General features: G+C 40.8%; 1 protein-coding gene across 1 annotated transcript in view; it reads right to left on the bottom strand.

Moving 5' to 3' along the window:
- Positions 1-5509: 5509 nt before the first annotated feature.
- Positions 5510-16732, bottom strand: part of gart.L (phosphoribosylglycinamide formyltransferase, phosphoribosylglycinamide synthetase, phosphoribosylaminoimidazole synthetase L homeolog) — a 28391-nt gene continuing 17168 nt past the window's right edge. Inside the window, exons 12-23 of the mRNA XM_018244661.2 lie at positions 14841-14935; positions 14113-14222; positions 12088-12286; positions 11499-11750; positions 10211-10363; positions 9803-10006; positions 9227-9370; positions 8956-9086; positions 8696-8837; positions 8411-8526; positions 8117-8313; positions 5510-7451 (exon numbers count right to left, since the gene is read on the bottom strand). Of these exons, the coding sequence (XP_018100150.1) occupies position 7451; positions 8117-8313; positions 8411-8526; positions 8696-8837; positions 8956-9086; positions 9227-9370; positions 9803-10006; positions 10211-10363; positions 11499-11750; positions 12088-12286; positions 14113-14222; positions 14841-14935 (1744 nt within the window). The 3' untranslated portion in view covers positions 5510-7450. The remainder of the gene's footprint in view (positions 7452-8116; positions 8314-8410; positions 8527-8695; positions 8838-8955; positions 9087-9226; positions 9371-9802; positions 10007-10210; positions 10364-11498; positions 11751-12087; positions 12287-14112; positions 14223-14840; positions 14936-16732) is intronic.

The following is a 16732-nucleotide window of genomic DNA, read 5'->3' as shown; positions in this document are numbered from 1 at the left end:
GAAACCCCCGATACAACCAAAAATCAATGGGACTGTTCCCATTGACTTTTATGCAACCTCGACAGGTTTGAGATGCCGTGTTTTTATATTCGGGCTTTTTAGCCCTCGGGGTTTAATAAATTCCGAAAAATTTGTGATTTTTTTAAAAGCCTATTATAACAAATGAAATCACAAATTTTTCAGATTTTGGGTATTTGGAGTTTAGTATATAACCCCAAAGACTGCTATCTCGGAGATCTGATCTTCTTAGCAAAGATCGTTTGACAGACCGGCCAAAAAGGAGGGAAACTACCAGTCATTCTTTTACTGTAAAACAACACCTAGGGGCAGATTCATTAAGGGTCGAATTTCGAAGTTAAAAATACTTCGAAATTCGACCCTCGAATTGAAATCCTTCGACTTCGAATATCGAAGTCGAAGGATTTAGCGCTAATCCTTCGATCGATCGATCGAAGGATTTTTCGTTCGATCGAACGATTAAATCCTTCGAATCGAACGATTCGAAGGATTTTAATCCAACGATCGAAGGAAAATCCTTCGATCAAAAAAAGGTTAGCAAACCTATGGGGACCTTCCCCATAGGCTAACATTGACTTCGGTAGGTTTTACCTGCCGAAGTAGGGGGTCGAAGTTTTTTTTAAAGGGAAAGTACTTCGACTATCGAATGGTCGAATAGTCAAACAATTTTTCGTTCGATTCGTTCGATTTCGTTCGAATTCGAACGAATTTAACCAATTCGATGGTCGAAGTACCAAAAAAATACTTCGAAATTCGCATTTTTTTCATTCGAATCCTTCACTCGAGCTTAGTGAATCGGCCCCCTATTATCACCTAATCTTTACAACCAATATCCATGGTATGAGGGTTAAACACATCTCAGAAATTGTACACAATTTTTCTATTGATGACACTGTATTTCCTCTGCCTGGGCAACTTTAGATACTCATTCCCATGATGCACCTTAAATCTGCAGATTATTGGGCAGTGTATGGTGCCCTAAAACGGGCTTCCCCGATCGATATCTGGCCAAAAGTAGGCCAGATGTTGATCAGGCAGGCTTAAAAATCCGGTCGGATCAAAGACTGCATTGATTCGTTGATGCGGTCTTCCATCCGACCACCCATTTTCTCCTCGTTGTGATCCAATCGTTGGGCCCTAGGGCTTTCATGCTCTTCCTGTTGCCTCAGGTGATTGACCCTACGCTGTGCAGGTGCCAGTCTGAATTCGAGAGCACCATCTGCAAAGTGCTGGAGGAATTTTCCATTGAGCTCATCTGCTTTGCTGGGTTTGTCAGAAATCTGTCCGATGACTTTATCAGTAAGTGGAAAGGTAAGAAACAAAAAGTATTATATCAAACCTAAGCACATCTTTTCCCAAATATTTATTATATCAGGTGATGTCCCATAGCACAGATTCAGTGATATAAAGCAGACAACACAGTCCACTATAGGAGGCCATACTCTACTGAAATGATCAAACACCGCTGTGTATGTCTGGGATCTGAGATTATTGCTCAGGACTTTGAATCCTGGTATTTGTTTATCTATACAGTAGAACCCCCATTTTACATCCTGATTTTAAGTTTTCCCCTCATTTTACATTGTTGTTTTGTGGTCCCACCTATATATTATGCATAACACATTTCCTTAATTTTCCATTTTCCTGGATTTTACACCTTTTGTTTCTGGTCCTCTAAAAAGCGTAAAATGGGGGTTCTACTGTATATGTCAAAAATGACTGAAAATACAAAGTAAATCTTTGGCGAAATGTGTAAACTGAGACAAATGGTTTCCCTGCCAATTGCTTGTGCATAACTCCATCCTCGCAGTCTCATTGGTTAAACAGAAGACTGACTGACTGCTTTCTTCCAGGTTCACAAATAATTGCAACATCATGAGCCAGTTTCCCACTCCAATGTAAAGGTTATTTTACAGGACAATCATATCACACATTCAGCCAAGTTCCACGCCATTACATTGTTCGAGCACCAGGCTGAATGGTCAGATTCCTTGAGAATTTCCCCGCAAGTTGTCTGCCTACATGGTCAAGTTTATATGTTTAATACCATATACAGTTGCCCTTACAAGGAATACATGAGCAATAATTGTGTTTAAACATTCATTATAAATAATTGCAGATTTTCCTAACATTAGCAACTTTTTTTTGTCCTTTAGGCAAATTAATGAATCTGTGCCCATATCTTTCCCCTTCATTGAAGATGAAAGAACCTCTCCAAGAGGGATTGAGAGTCTATGGCTGCACTGTCTGTTTCTTGCTTGTAAGTTCCATGCAAACCCCAACACTTTCAAGCAACGTCCTACAGGGTTGGTTCCAATGTGATGTCTGCTCTGCCTCAATTAAGCAAATGGTGATATCAGGAACAGTATTAGGCTCAGTTACACCAGCTATTGGTGAGACGCCTGCCAATGTGCGAGACTTAAAAGGAAACACTGCAAGCAAAAACCCTCAAATCTATGGTGATGGTTTTACTCTGGGCTAAAAATTATCTAAAAAAAAAATGGCCCCTTTATTGGCGCACTCTATAGATCTGCTATGGTCCCTATTCGAGTTTCATATGAGGGGTGTGTGTGTCACACCAGTCCCTGCCAGAAGCACAATAGGAAGGAACAATAGCAAAGAGAGGCTTCAGTTCCTTGTCAGGTCAGCCTAGCTGCTGATTGGTTCCTATCCTACAGTGTGCTGAGTGTCACCTGCTCCCCTGCACAGCCTGGGAAAGGAGGCAGCAGGAATAGGAACGGATGGGTGGGACTAATAAGGTTTTTGCAAACAATTTCCTGAAAACAGCCCGAAACACTAGTATAGTATAATGCAATGGCACTTTCTTGTTTTTCATACGTTTCCTTTAAATGACAACTGCATGTCATCAGAAAAAAATCCTCAAATGTGCATTATTGTGCAAAAAGCTGTATCTCCCCACTGTGGACAGATGGTTGCCTTTACTTCAACGGCAGCAGCCACGTGCATTTCCATTGCCGTTAATCCCTGTAGTGCTCAGCAAAGAAGCAATTAATTAAGCAGGAGGCAGCCATGATAGTATAGCAGAAATAAAATATCAGTTAACTAATGATAAGGGTGCTTAATTAGAACATAAAATTATCTGTAAAGGTAATGGCTAAATCTCTTTTTATCTAATAATAAAGTGGTTTGCACATATGTAGCACTCTTTGTATAGAACATTATAATTTTAGGAAAGACGATACATGTTTCAAGTTCTGGCAAAGTACAAGCTTCAGGGACTAGAAAATAGAGGGAAAATGTGAGAGAAAATCTGAATACAGTTCTCCAACCCCAAAACAGATTGCAAGTATCTGTTTTAGTAATTGAATTGTATTTATCATGGCCCTGAAGTGCTTTACATATTGTTTTGTGCAGGCTGGAATCAGTCCTGGACCAGTGATTGTGCAAGAGACCTTTCCAGCACCGGACAATACCGAAGTGCCTCTAAGTGAACAAATGGAAGAAGCCAAATCCAGAGCAGTGGCCAAGGCCATCATTCTAGTGGCCAGTGGAACGGTGCAGTTAGCAGAGGACAGTACAGTATTCTGGATGGGCCAGGAATGAAAGACCAACCAGTTTTACTCCCCCTTGTATCTTGGGCTTTGTGTAAAAGGGAGCAGTTACAGTGTGTTTTCCCTCTATCAAACATCTACCAAATTTTGTTCTATGAATTAAATAGTATTAAAAGGTATCTCAAAGTCTGCACTCGGTATTTAGTCTTTAATTTATTGTATTACAATTTATTTTTTCTCTCAGCCACCTGATTCAAATAGTTAGTGACCCATATGTTAATACGAATTTATCACCTTTTATTTACACATATGCAAAAAACCACATACCGTATATACTCGAGTATAAGCCGACCCGAGTATAAGCCGAGGTACCTAATTTTACCCACGAAAACTGGGAAAACTTATTGACTCTAGTATAAGCCTAGACACAACTACAGCCCTGTCTCCCAGCAGCGCACATTCTGCCAAAGCGACCCCCCCAGCGATCAACCGGACTTCTTTGCAAAGTTGATGGTGACAGAGAATTGCCAAACGGATTACTGTGTGCATTGTCCCACTGTCCCACTACCATGTGCAGAGGGTGCTGTTTGATATTGCCATCACTGTTATTCTTTCGTATAACCAACAGAGGGTGCTGTGTGATATTGCAGTCACTGTTAATCTTTCATATAACCAACAGAGGGCGCTGTGTGATATTGCCATCACTGTTAATCTTTCATATAACCAACAGAGGGTGCTGTGTGATATTGCAGTCACTGTTAATCTTTCATATAACCAACAGAGGGCGCTGTGTGATATTGCCATCACTGTTAATCTTTCATATAACCAACAGAGGGTGCTGTGTGATATTGCAGTCACTGTTAATCTTTCATATAACTAACAGAGGGCGCTGTGTGATATTGCAGTCACTGTTAATCTTCCATATAACCAACAGATGGCGCTGTGTGATATTGCAGTCACTGTTATTCTTTCATACAACCAACAGAGGGCGCTGTGTGATATTGCAGTCACTGTTATTCTTCCATATAACCAACAGATGGCGCTGTGTGATATTGCAGTCACTGTTATTCTTTCATATAACCAACAGATGGCGCTGTGTGATATTGCAGTCACTGTTATTCTTTCATATAACCAACAGAGGGCGCACTGTTATTCTTTCATATAACCAACAGAGGGCATTGTGGGATATTGCAGTCTCTCCCCAAGTGTACTGTTGGTATAGGAATGATTAAAAGTGACTGCAATCTCAGCGGGTTGGGTACCGCTGACCCGAGTATAAGCCGAGGTAGACGTTACAGCACATTTTGGATGTTGAAAAACTCGGCTTATACTCGGGTATATATGGTATATCAAAAATTACCACACATAAATATATATCACAATTGATCAATATAAATGGAATCAATTAATTGATATTAAATTTGATGCTGTAAATTATTATTATAACAGCCTCAAATTTAATATCAATTAATTGATTCTATTTATATTGATCAATTGTGATATATATTTATGTGTGGTAATTTTTAATATATGTGGTTTTTTTGCATATGTGTAAATAAAAGGTGATTAATTCGTATTAACATATGGGTCACTAACTATTTGAATCAGGTGGCTGAGAGAATAAATAAATTGTAATACAATAAATTAAAGACTAAATACCGAGTGCAGACTTTGAGATACCTGTTAATACTATTTAATCTCCAATTGCTTTATCTCCTGCACCACCCTAACTATTGGGTTGAGTAAGTCTGTTATATATATTAGAGAGAGCTGTACCATCTAATAAAATTCCAATTATTGTTTGTTCTGTGAATGTTGGGAAATATGAAATATTCAGAATTATATTATCTTGTCAACAACACAAGCTTCTTTAATGTGTACAATGTGGATAGGACTATGCTGCTTAACTGTATTATTGCGCAAAGTTTGGTCCACTAATCCTATGCCAACAAAGTTTGGCAAAAGAACAACCGCCATTGGCCTGTTAACAGAGTTGTTTATTGTGAAAAACTGCCATGGTCAGAACGGGTAACATACTGAATGCAACATTAGGATCAAGAAATTCTGAAACAAAGTATTAAGACCTTCTAGAACAGAAATGCAAGAGCACTCTGGAAATATCCTAAGCTTTATGAAAGCCAATAAATACTTTAGATACTAAAGGGGAGCAGGCTGGGATTTCGATTTATGGAGAGTTATGGGATTGGTAACAACGGGAGTGCAAATTACTGTTGATTAATTGGAAATTTAAGTCGACCTTTCTGTCACAAGATCTCAGCTCCATCCTCTGGGTCCTCAAAAAAGCAGGGCTTAGGGTTGGATTGTTTTTAGGGATCCCCCGAATCCAAGATTCAGTTTGGGATTCAGCCTTTTTAAACAGGATTCGGCAGAATCCTCGTGCCTGGCTGAACTGAATCCAATTTTGCATATGCAAATTAGTGTCGGGAAGGGGAATCACATACATTTTTGTCACAAAACAAGGAAGTAAAAAAAATGTACCCCACTTTTTCCCTTCCCTAAATTGTATATTCAAATTAGGATTCGGACGAATCTTTCATGAAGGATTCAGACAAATCCCAAATAGGGGATTTGGTGCATCCCTATTTGTTTTCAAGCAAATATAAAATGTGTATTAGTGATACAGTGCCAATGGATTTGTACAAAGCTATATGCGCCTACTATGCAATTGTCTTTTAAACTAGGCAATTTAAAGAAAAAACAGTTTCCCATTAGAGAAGCACTAAAGTGAAATGGCTGGAATGTTTAAGTTCCATTAGCATAAAAAAGGGGCAGCCGGGTCATACAACAATAATATTTGTTATACACATTCTGCTTCTATATTCTATCAATGGACAAGGAGCACATGGCACTTTAATGTAGTCCTCTCCTGATAGTATTAATAGGCCCCCATTGAGGTCTGATAATTGGCCCAGAAGCCAAATAACTGGACCATCCCAATCTGGCCCAGCTCATTAGATGAGCAGAACTTTCCCCAATTTGTCCACCAATGCATTGGGCCATATCGGAATTATCTAGTTGTTTAGCCCAACTTTAGTTACACTTGGAGCAACTAAAAGACCCAGTAAGGAAGGAGGGTGTCAACTTTATTGACCCTTTTGAATTCCCTTGTGTTTGCATTTGTTAAGTGTAATTGCCATCCCAAAGTCTATATGTTTTGGATCAGGCCTGTGATGGTAGTTGGTAATTTGTTTTCTCTTAGACCAGGCCTTTCGTCCTGGAGGCCTAAAATGCATGTGGCCCTTGACTATATTTTATTTTTCCAAGGGTTCCAATTTGTTCTTGGCAATCTGTATATTTGTGTATATATATATATATATATATATATAAGTGGAAAGTGCTGCATCACTTGCCTTGGACCAAAAAGCTTATCTCTGCTTAGGCAAGGAACATGGCTGACACCATTCATGTGTATATATTATGTACAAATATCTGGAGACAGGAAAATATTCAGGCAATAAGCAAAACCTCAAAGACTAATAACTGTAGAAGGACAAATAAATGGATCAAGGTTTTAACAGACACAAGGTCGATGTGCATGTAGTCAAAACAAGTAAAATATTTCAAAGTATTAGAACGGGTATTGAACAAGATTGGAAAAACTACCCCCCACTGGGTACCTGGCAAAAGACAGTGGATTGTCTATGAGGGCCACCTAAATGTTTTTCTCTAATGTATGCATACATGGTGCCTCCTTTGCAATAACAATAATGGCAGATGCCCAGTGTGACAGAAGCAGCAAATAGCGGATAAGTGTGTAAGGTACGCGGAGAAATATTACAGTCTCTTTAGCATCTTCTTAGCAGGCAGCCATTGTGGAAGTCCGGATCTTGAATGCAAAAAGATTTTTGAAGCAGTTGAAGATTGTTGATTCACATATAAACCCCCGGCAAGGATAAAGCTCTATGGGGAAAGAGGAGAGAAGATAAGTGGCTAATAGGGAACATGTCTATATATGTAATCAGGGCTGCCATCAGGGGAGCACAGGGGGCAGGCCTGGACTGGCAATCTGTGGGTTCTGCCAAATGCCAGAGGGGCTGCTATAAGGTCCCATCGAAAGTCAGTATTTAGTGGGCTGGTGAGGGCTGTTTGGGCCTCTGTGCACCTGAAATGCCAGGGCCTATTTTAATTCTCAGTCCGGACCTGAAGGAGTACATTTGTATGGGGCCTGGGCCTAAAGGGGGGAGGGCAGCTGTGCTGCACTTTCCAAATTAGCCGGGCCCCCCTTGACACCACCAAAGTACAGAAGAGCAATACAGAGCAGAGAGGGCAGTGCTATGAGGACGAGGGTCTCGGGGCACAGTATCTAGTAAAGGCCCCCCCATATTGAAGTAATCAATAAGCAGGTGATGTTGCAATAAGCATGGATGCCTCCCTACAGTTCTTCTAAAGTGCAGGACAGCTGACCCTATTTGATACTTCCTAAGTAGAAAGTAGATACTAAGGCACCATGTGAAAAGCCTGGTGATAACCTATCATATGAAGTAAAGCAACGTATCCAAAGGGCATTTCTGGTTGGTAGCGTCAAATCGTACAAGTCAATATGGTAGGTCTGTAGGATTTCTTACTAGCATCTATTTGGCAAACTCCTGCTCAGCTTGCCATCTGCTCCCAGTTTGACAGCACCACTGGCCACAAGCTGCAGGGCTGCTGGGAAAGCTCTGTGCTCCGCCTTCTTAACCCTTTCTGACAAGGTCTCCTCTGTGTCACCCAGCTCCACAGGAACAGCCTCCTGAAACACTATAGCCCCAGCATCCACTTCCTCCTGCAAAGAATACAAGATTGTATTGAAGCACAGAAGCACAACATGGAGCACAAGGATCTATATCTGAGACCCACTTGACCAAAAGACAGAGACTTACAGCAACAAAGTGAACAGTGCATCCCGTGACCCTCACGCCAGCTTCCAGTACCAGCTTATGTGCGTTGGCTCCTTTAAATGAAGGCAGCAGAGATGGGTGGACATTGAGAATCTTCCCTGCAGGTAAGAGAAAATTAAGCCTTAGACTAACAGAAGCGACTGGTATTTAGTAATAACCAAACTAGGTAACAAAAGCAACATCTGACTCTGGGTAACGGAGTAAACTGTGCACATTATAACATTCCCCGATACTCACAGAATGAATACAATTCTTTACAGAACTTACCCTCCCATTTTTTAACAAAGGGTCCAGATAAAATTCTCATGAATCCCGCCAGGCAGACAAACTGAATGGAGTAGTCCTGAAGGACTTTATCAATGGCATTGTCAAACTCAAGGCGGCTGCTGTACTGCTTATGGTCCAAAACCTAAACAAAAAGACATCAAGTTTTTATTTGTAAGTAAAGCCCACCAACCTGATAGCGAAGAAAACGGGATAACTTCCCCTTTAAAAGCCCCTAATGCAAAAAGCATAACCCGACTTACCACTGTAGGGATACCAGCACTTTCCGCTTTCTTCAGTCCTCCAGCTGCAGCTTTGTTAGAGATGACAAGGGCTATGGAAGCTGCGCTGTGTGATGACTTAGTGCTTGTTATTAAGGCCTCCATATTTGTTCCTTTAAAACAAGAGTTAACTAGACTTAGTGAGATCAGTTGAAAACACACATAAATATTAGATCAAGAAGGTATGGCAAAAACGCTCTGCTAAAGACCAAGCAGAAATCCACCAGACTTTTATAGAAGCAAGAATCCCTACCTGTGCCAGAGATGAGGACAGCCACTCGCACTTTGTGTGCTGCCCCCTGCAGGCTGGAGGTTTGTTCAGGCACAAACTGCTTCAACTCAGAGCTGCTTCTGGCAAAAGCTTCCATCAGTTTTTTTATTTCAACACTGCAAGAGTCTTCCATGTGGTGAGAGAAATTCAGTTACTTGTTTGGGTACATAAAGTGTCACATAGTGCTATAAAAATAACAAAGAAGCAAGATGGAGAGAGAAAACTGTATTTTATATTGGCAGGAAAGCAAATAAAGGTAATAAAGGTTTGGGATCAGTTATCCGAAAATCTATTATCCAGAAAGCACGAAATTATGGAAAGGCCGTCTGCCATTAATCCTTATTGGAAGCAAAACCAGCCTATTGGATTTATTTAATGTTTACATGATTTTCTAGTAGACTTAAGGTATGAAGATCCAAATAACAAAGATCAATTATCCGGAGCATTCTGGATAACAGGTCTTATACCTGTACCATTGGCTAAGCTTTATTCACCTATTTCAGCTTCTCCATTGATCTTTGGCACATTTTGGGTGTTAACTTAAATTTGGTAACAGACCTTTGGGACCTGGGGTGACTGCTCCGATGATCCAGGCTTCCTCTTCTCTCCGCACATCTCTCAGAACCTGTCCGGCCAATTCTTTCCCCACTATTAGGACTGCACCAATCCCACAATTGAACGTTCGGGCCATTTCTTCCTCCGACAGGTTTCCCACTTTCTGCAGCCAGGAGAAGATTCCCGGAATCTTCCAGCAACTTGCATCTGAGAGCCAACAAGCAAAATCATCAATTTAATGCTATTATCTTTCTTACCAGTTTCCAGAATGAGCTATATGAAAATTTAGCGCCTGGATTTTGAGCCAACATCCTTGGCAAAATAATCTACAATGTCAATATGGTGCCTCGTATAATACTTGCCATTCAACACTGGTCAGTGTCATTAAGTTAAAGTACTGGTGTTTCTTACCCAGTGAGATGCCAACAGATGAAGGAAGGACTCGAGGGATATTTTCCAGTAGGCCTCCTCCAGTAATATGTGCATAGGCCTTCACACTCCCAGATTTCAGAACAGGTAATAGGGTCTTACTGTAAATTTTTGTTGGAGTCAGCAGAAGTTCTCCTGAAATGGTGGAGAGAGGTCAGATCACGAACTCAAAGGGGGCCATAGACAGTGAACGTGGCTTAGTGCTACGTGTGAACAGACACAACTTATAACTTTTAGTATGACATAGAGAGTGATATTATGAGACAATTTGCAGTTGGTCCTCATTTTTTATTATGTGTGGTTTTTGAGTTATTTAGCTTTTTATTCAGCAGCTCTCCAGTTTGCAATTTCAGCAATCTGGTTGCTAGCGTCTACATTGCCCTAGCAACCATGCATTGATATGAACAAAAGACTGGAATATGAATAGGAGAGGCCTGAATAGAAAGAGTAATAAAAAGAACCAATAACAAAACATTTGTAGCCTTACAGAGCATTTGTTTTTAGAAGGGGTCAGTGAACCCCACTTGAAAGCTGGAAAGAGTCAGAAGGCAAATAATTAGAACTATAAAAAATAAATAATGAAGACCAATTGAAAAGTTGCTCAGAATAAAAGGTGAACAACCCCTTTAAGAAGAGCTCAGACAACCGGTCCTAAAATATCCTGTAGAATGGCACAAAACAGATTAGTTGGGCGTATCCAGCATGGCCTTACCCCAGAGAATACTTATGGGGCAAAATAAAGCCCAAAAGAGAGCCTCTGAAGCCGCATCACGGTTGGCTAAAAATATGCATGAGAGTTCCAACCAATCCAAAATGGAGCTGGTAGCCATGCCCCCTGGGCCCGCTACAAGTGAAAGCCAAAGACCCAGCTCACCCCAAACTCCGGAGCCAACTTTATCTGATCTGCTTGCTGAAATAAAACATGGCAAAAGTGTACAGTGAAGACCATGTAGCTGCCTTTTAGAGTGGTCAGATTGTGGCACACCAATGATTTACTTACAGCTCAGAAGAATTGACTCCTATTCAATGCACAAAGAAACCAACTGAGACTAAAGCATGGGCTTACTTGCTTTGGAAGAGATACTAGAGCAAGGCCAATACCTACCCCTATGAAAAGGAGGGTGCAAAGAGCCAATTAGTGGCACGACCAAATAATGAAAAAAATAAAGATACCTACCCCTGCTTTGGCTCACTAGGACAGCAATCATGGTTCAGCCTTAATGTTCAAATAAATGACAGATAAGCAAAAGTCCCCATGTGAATTGCTTACCAAGTGTCTGATCACCGCAGCCTCCTGGTGCCGAATGGGAGAAATCTAGAGAAGACTTCTCTAGAACCTTCCTCACAAGGCTGAAGCCATTGCTGTGAACTCCAGAGGAGGCAACTCCTATAACCAAGTCTCCGGCTTGTATTGTGTCCAACTGTGGCAGCATTCGGCCTCTTTCCACGGCCCCCACAGCAAAGCCCGCTAGGTCATACTCTCCTGGAGAATACATTCCCGGCATCTCAGCCGTTTCACCCCCTGCCATGTACAAAAGCAGAAAGATACATACAGTAAACTATTAGGGTTGCCACCTGGCCAGTATTTTACCGGCCTGGCCAGTAAAAATGATGATTGATCCCAATGTTATTAATACGGAAAAAAGATAAATATATAGGAAGGCCGGTATTGTTTTCCATTAAAGGTGCCAACCCTTTAAACAATAGAAACAGTATATATTGCCTTTCCCATCAGTGGCTTATTAATACCATGTTACACAATCAACGCGAATGATGAGTAAACAGATTTGGGATCGGATGACCACAAAAGAGGATTATTGCCTTTAGGATACCCCGCAAAAACTCCCCCCAAGTGTTACCTAGGAGGGCGCAACCAGCCATTTTGCACGCTGCAGCTATTCCAGAAACCACAGATTCAGCCACCGCCACATCTAGGGACCCACATGCAAAATAATCCAGGAAAAATAACGGCTCTGCCCCCTGCGCCAAAATATCATTGACACACATAGCGACCAGGTCCTGCCCAATGGTGTCGTGCTTATTGCAGGCCTGTGCAATCTGCAAAGAAACAGAAATTGGAGGTCAGATGAGCATCGCAGGATATGGAAGAGATCAGTATTGGAATGATGAGAAAAATCTAGGTAATTAATGCACAAAATCACCCATACATTAAATTGGAGACCCCGAGATGAGCGTGCCCTTACATCAGCACAGAACCAGTCTGCAGAGCTTTCCAATGGGTGTGTGAGTCATAGAATTAATGGTACGAACAACCATAGAAAGATCCAGATTGCCAGAAGCTTGACAGTTGCCTGCTTTGTCAGCTAGAGCCATACATAGAAACTGTAAAATGATCCTAAAACATTGCTTAGTACGTGGAATACATATGGTATGATAGCGTAAAGGATAGTGTCATGGAAAAACATTTTTTTTTTCAAAATGAATCAGTTAATAGTCCTGCTCCAGCAGAATTCTGCACTGAAATCCATTTCTCAAAAGAGCAAATGATTTTTCTAGATTTAATTTTGAAATTTGACATGGGGCTAGATATATCGTCAGTTTCCCAGCTACCCCCAGTCATGTGACTTGTGCTCTGATAAATTACGTCACTGTTTACTGCAAGTTGGAGTGATATCACGCCCCTCCCCCAGCAGCCTAACAACAGAACAATGGGAAGGTAACCAGATAGCAGCTCCCTAACACAAGATAACAGCTGCCTGGCAGATCTAAGAACAACACTCAATAGTAAAATCCAGGTCCCACTGCAACACATTCAGTTATATTGAGTAGGAGAAACAACAGCCTGCCAGAAAGCAGTTCCATCCTAAAGTGCTGGCTCTTTCTGAAAGCACATGACCAGGCAAAATGACCTGAGATGCACCTACACACCAATATTACAACTAACAAAATACACTTGCTGGTTCAGGAATGAATTTTTATATTGTAGAGAATTATTTGCAGTGTAAACAGAGTAATTTAGAAATAAAAACTAGGGCTGTACTGAAGCCACTATTTGGGATTCGGCTGAATCCCCCAACCCTTGGTGAAAGATTTGTCCGAATACCGAACCAAATCCGAATTTGCAGGAAAGGAAAAGTGGAAAAAATTCTAATTTTGTGATGAAAAGTCACGTGATTTCCCTACCCGCCCCTAATTTACATATGCACATTAGGATTCGGTTCGGCCAGGCACAAAGATTCGGCCGAATCCGAATCCCGAACCAAATCCTGGATTCGGAGGATGCCTAATATATAAATCATGACAGAATGCCTTTAAGGATATCTGAAGAGAATGATGGTAAACTAGATTGGTTTCTATGCGACACCTGTAGAATGCCATGAATGTCGGAGGATTATAACACAATGGGAGGTTTATGGTGGACAATAAGTAACAATGAATAGCAGTTTGTACTGTCTGAAACTGCAAGCAGAGTATGTAACACCATAAAATCTTTTATGGAATCAAATCAAGAGGAAAATAGATACATTCAGGAGTAGTAAAACAATTAAAAGTATTAAACATTGAATGTGATGATCAGGTAATGCTGGTTATTTCTGTGTGGGTGCCAGTCAGGTGGCAGTTTTGAATGTCTCGTAATCAGGTTTTATAAGATATGTGTGGGAACCAACCTATTGCACCTCCTTTAGCATCAGTCTGCAGGGCCGTTATGCATCTTACCCAACTTATGCATTATACACTTATTAGGACCCACCCAAAGAACTGACCAGCATCTAGTCTTCTAAACATCGAGGGTTCTATGTTACAGCTTCTCAGGAAAAAGAACTGACCAGCATCTAGTCTTCTAAACATCAAGGGCACTGTGTAAAAGCTTCTCAGGAAAAAAAACTGACCAGCATCTGACCGGCATGGAAATTGGGCATTACCTTCAGTTTTGTGCCAACGCCATCAGTCCCAGAAACCAAGATGGGATCGACGTACCCAGCAGCCTTCAGATCAAACAGGCCAGCAAATCCTCCGAGTTCTGCGTTGCATCCTACCAGGTGGACATATTGTAACAGTTACCCGATATGAAAGCTTTGGATATTCTCTAACATTGGTCAGATTTTCATCTGTTCATTTTTGTTAAATCCAGACTTGTGCAGGGCATTCCATACATACAGCATTACATACAAAGCCTTAAATATTAGAGACAAATTACAAAAAGGTCAGTCCAGCTGGGCAGAGATTGGCTTCTGGCTTGAAGGACCCTCTATTGGGACATCACAAACTGTACCTTGCGCTAGTTCCAGACTAAATATGCAAACTTAGCGGAAAAAAAACAAAATAGACAATACAAAACATGGTTTATCCCCCAACCAAGATCTTTCTATTGACTGAACCTTGGGCAGTATTCAACTTACAGAGTGCTGGATATCAGTAGCTACTAAAGCAGGACCTTTTCCAGCTAACAAGGTTTGTTCACTCGTAAAAGACTGTTGAATAATACATGACCTGCCCTTAGTTGGTCTTCTGGACAATGTAATAAAAGTGGGTGGGGGGGATAATTGAATATTTTTATTTGGATGCCATGGCTACAACCATAAAATGTTCTCTAGCAGTTACACTTTACCCTCTTTCTATTAGCAAGGCGCCATTAAATTGGGACTCTTACCTGGTCTGGCAGTGGCTGCAGCCAATGGTTTAATTGCTTTCACTAAAGAGTTACCAGCTTCAATATCCACTCCACTATCCTTGTATGTCAGGGACCTGGCAGGATAAAGAGGGTAGGATTCTAAGAATGAGGGTGAAATGAACGAGCCCTATGAATTTGGAAATGAAAACGGACAATGTATAGATCTGTAAAACATGGATTGGAGTAAAGCAATAGGACTCCCACACTGGAGAAATGCTTAGATCATAATGTATATGGATAAAACATGAACTAGAAAGGTAGATCACTGCCCTGATTAGCAAGGGGAGGCATTCGGCAGCATGCTGAACCCTATCGGGCCACTACTGGGGACTAAATATGCTTCCTGCAGAAATCCATCCCTACAGCAGCGACCAAGCAATTCTCTGACATAAATGCCTACTCCTATTTTAATGGTTAAGAAAAGCATGTTTGTTATGGTGCAAATACAGTTAGGGGGTTATTTACTAAAACCAATTTTTTTGGTCTGGCTTTTTCGGGCCAAAACTCACATTTTTCACAGAGAAAAAGGAAATAGAATTTTTCAAAATTTATTATACCCCAATGCTACAAAAAGCCCAAATCCGAAATCCGTCATATCAGACCTGTTGAGGTCCGTATAAGCCAATAGGACATGTCCCTATTTGAAGATATATGGTCTGTGCTGGCTTTAGCCCAATAATCCTATACATTCTGGGTTGTTTTTATAACTTTTCTATTCAATCCCTCTCATTCATATTCCAGTCTCATTCAGCCCATGCCTGGTTGCTAAGGTAATTTGGACCCTAGACATCACATAACTTAGAAGTCATCTGGAGAGCTGCAGAATGAAAAGCAAAATATTTGAACAGGTTGTTCACCTTTAAAGAGCATTTTTACTTTCTTTAATGAAAAAGAAACCTATCTCCAATATACTTAGATTCAAAAAATGTGTACTGTTTTTATAAGAAACCTGACTGTATGCAGTGAAATTCTCCCTTCATTTACTGCTGTGGATAGGAATTGTCAGACGGTCCCTAACTGCTCTGCAGGGAAACAATCATACTTATGAACAGCAGGGGGAGCCCCCGCCTTACTTCCCAGCCATGCAGAACTCAAGCAGCTTTGTTCGTTTCCCTGTAGAGCAGTCGGCGACTCTGTAGAGATTTGTATTGGATTTTATTTTTGCCTTTACATCCCCTTTACTGTTTCCAACTCCAGCTGCAGGGACAAAGATCATGGAGCCAGATTTAAACAGATAAACTGGGATTCTATTTGGAGGATTATTTTGCTGCAGCCACTGGTTCTGCAGAGTTGGAGAAAGTTTGTATTAAACAATACAAAAACTATAAAATCCACATTAGATTACATGACAACACAGGACCCAGTGCAGTGTGTATATTCTGATTATTAATCAGTCTTGTTGTATCGGCTTCTGGCAGATATTATTTGACTTGTGCTGTTTTGATCATTTATGACGATCCCTAAGCAGCCCAGATCACACTGAGCATGTGCACAGTCTTGGTCTTGCAAAGATGTTTAACAAAGTTACAAAATGGTGACCCCCTGTGGCAAACTATGAAAGCATAAATCAGTTTGAAAAAAAGTTTGAATAAAAAGTTTGATTAGGCTTGTGGTGCAGTAAGTTCATGTTTAGTATACAAAATACACCATTTCTAGCCTTATTCTATTTTAGACTCTAGTTGCCCTTTATGTTAGGGTGGGAGATCTCCCTATCGCAATTTGAAGATATTGTGGTTTGCTGTGGGCTTAGCCTGATAATCAGATTGTCAGGGTTTTCTGGCTAAAACCCAATAAAACAAGCCATTCAGGGAAAAAGTCTAAAAAGTCTAAAAAAAAACAAAAAAAAAAAAAAACAAAAAACTATACGATTT

Source organism: Xenopus laevis, chromosome 2L (assembly GCF_017654675.1).
Source record: "Xenopus laevis strain J_2021 chromosome 2L, Xenopus_laevis_v10.1, whole genome shotgun sequence".
NCBI classification, from domain to species: Eukaryota; Metazoa; Chordata; class Amphibia; order Anura; family Pipidae; genus Xenopus; species Xenopus laevis.
The sequence above is the reverse complement of the archived record's forward strand: the minus strand, read 5'-3'. Positions and strand labels throughout refer to the sequence as shown.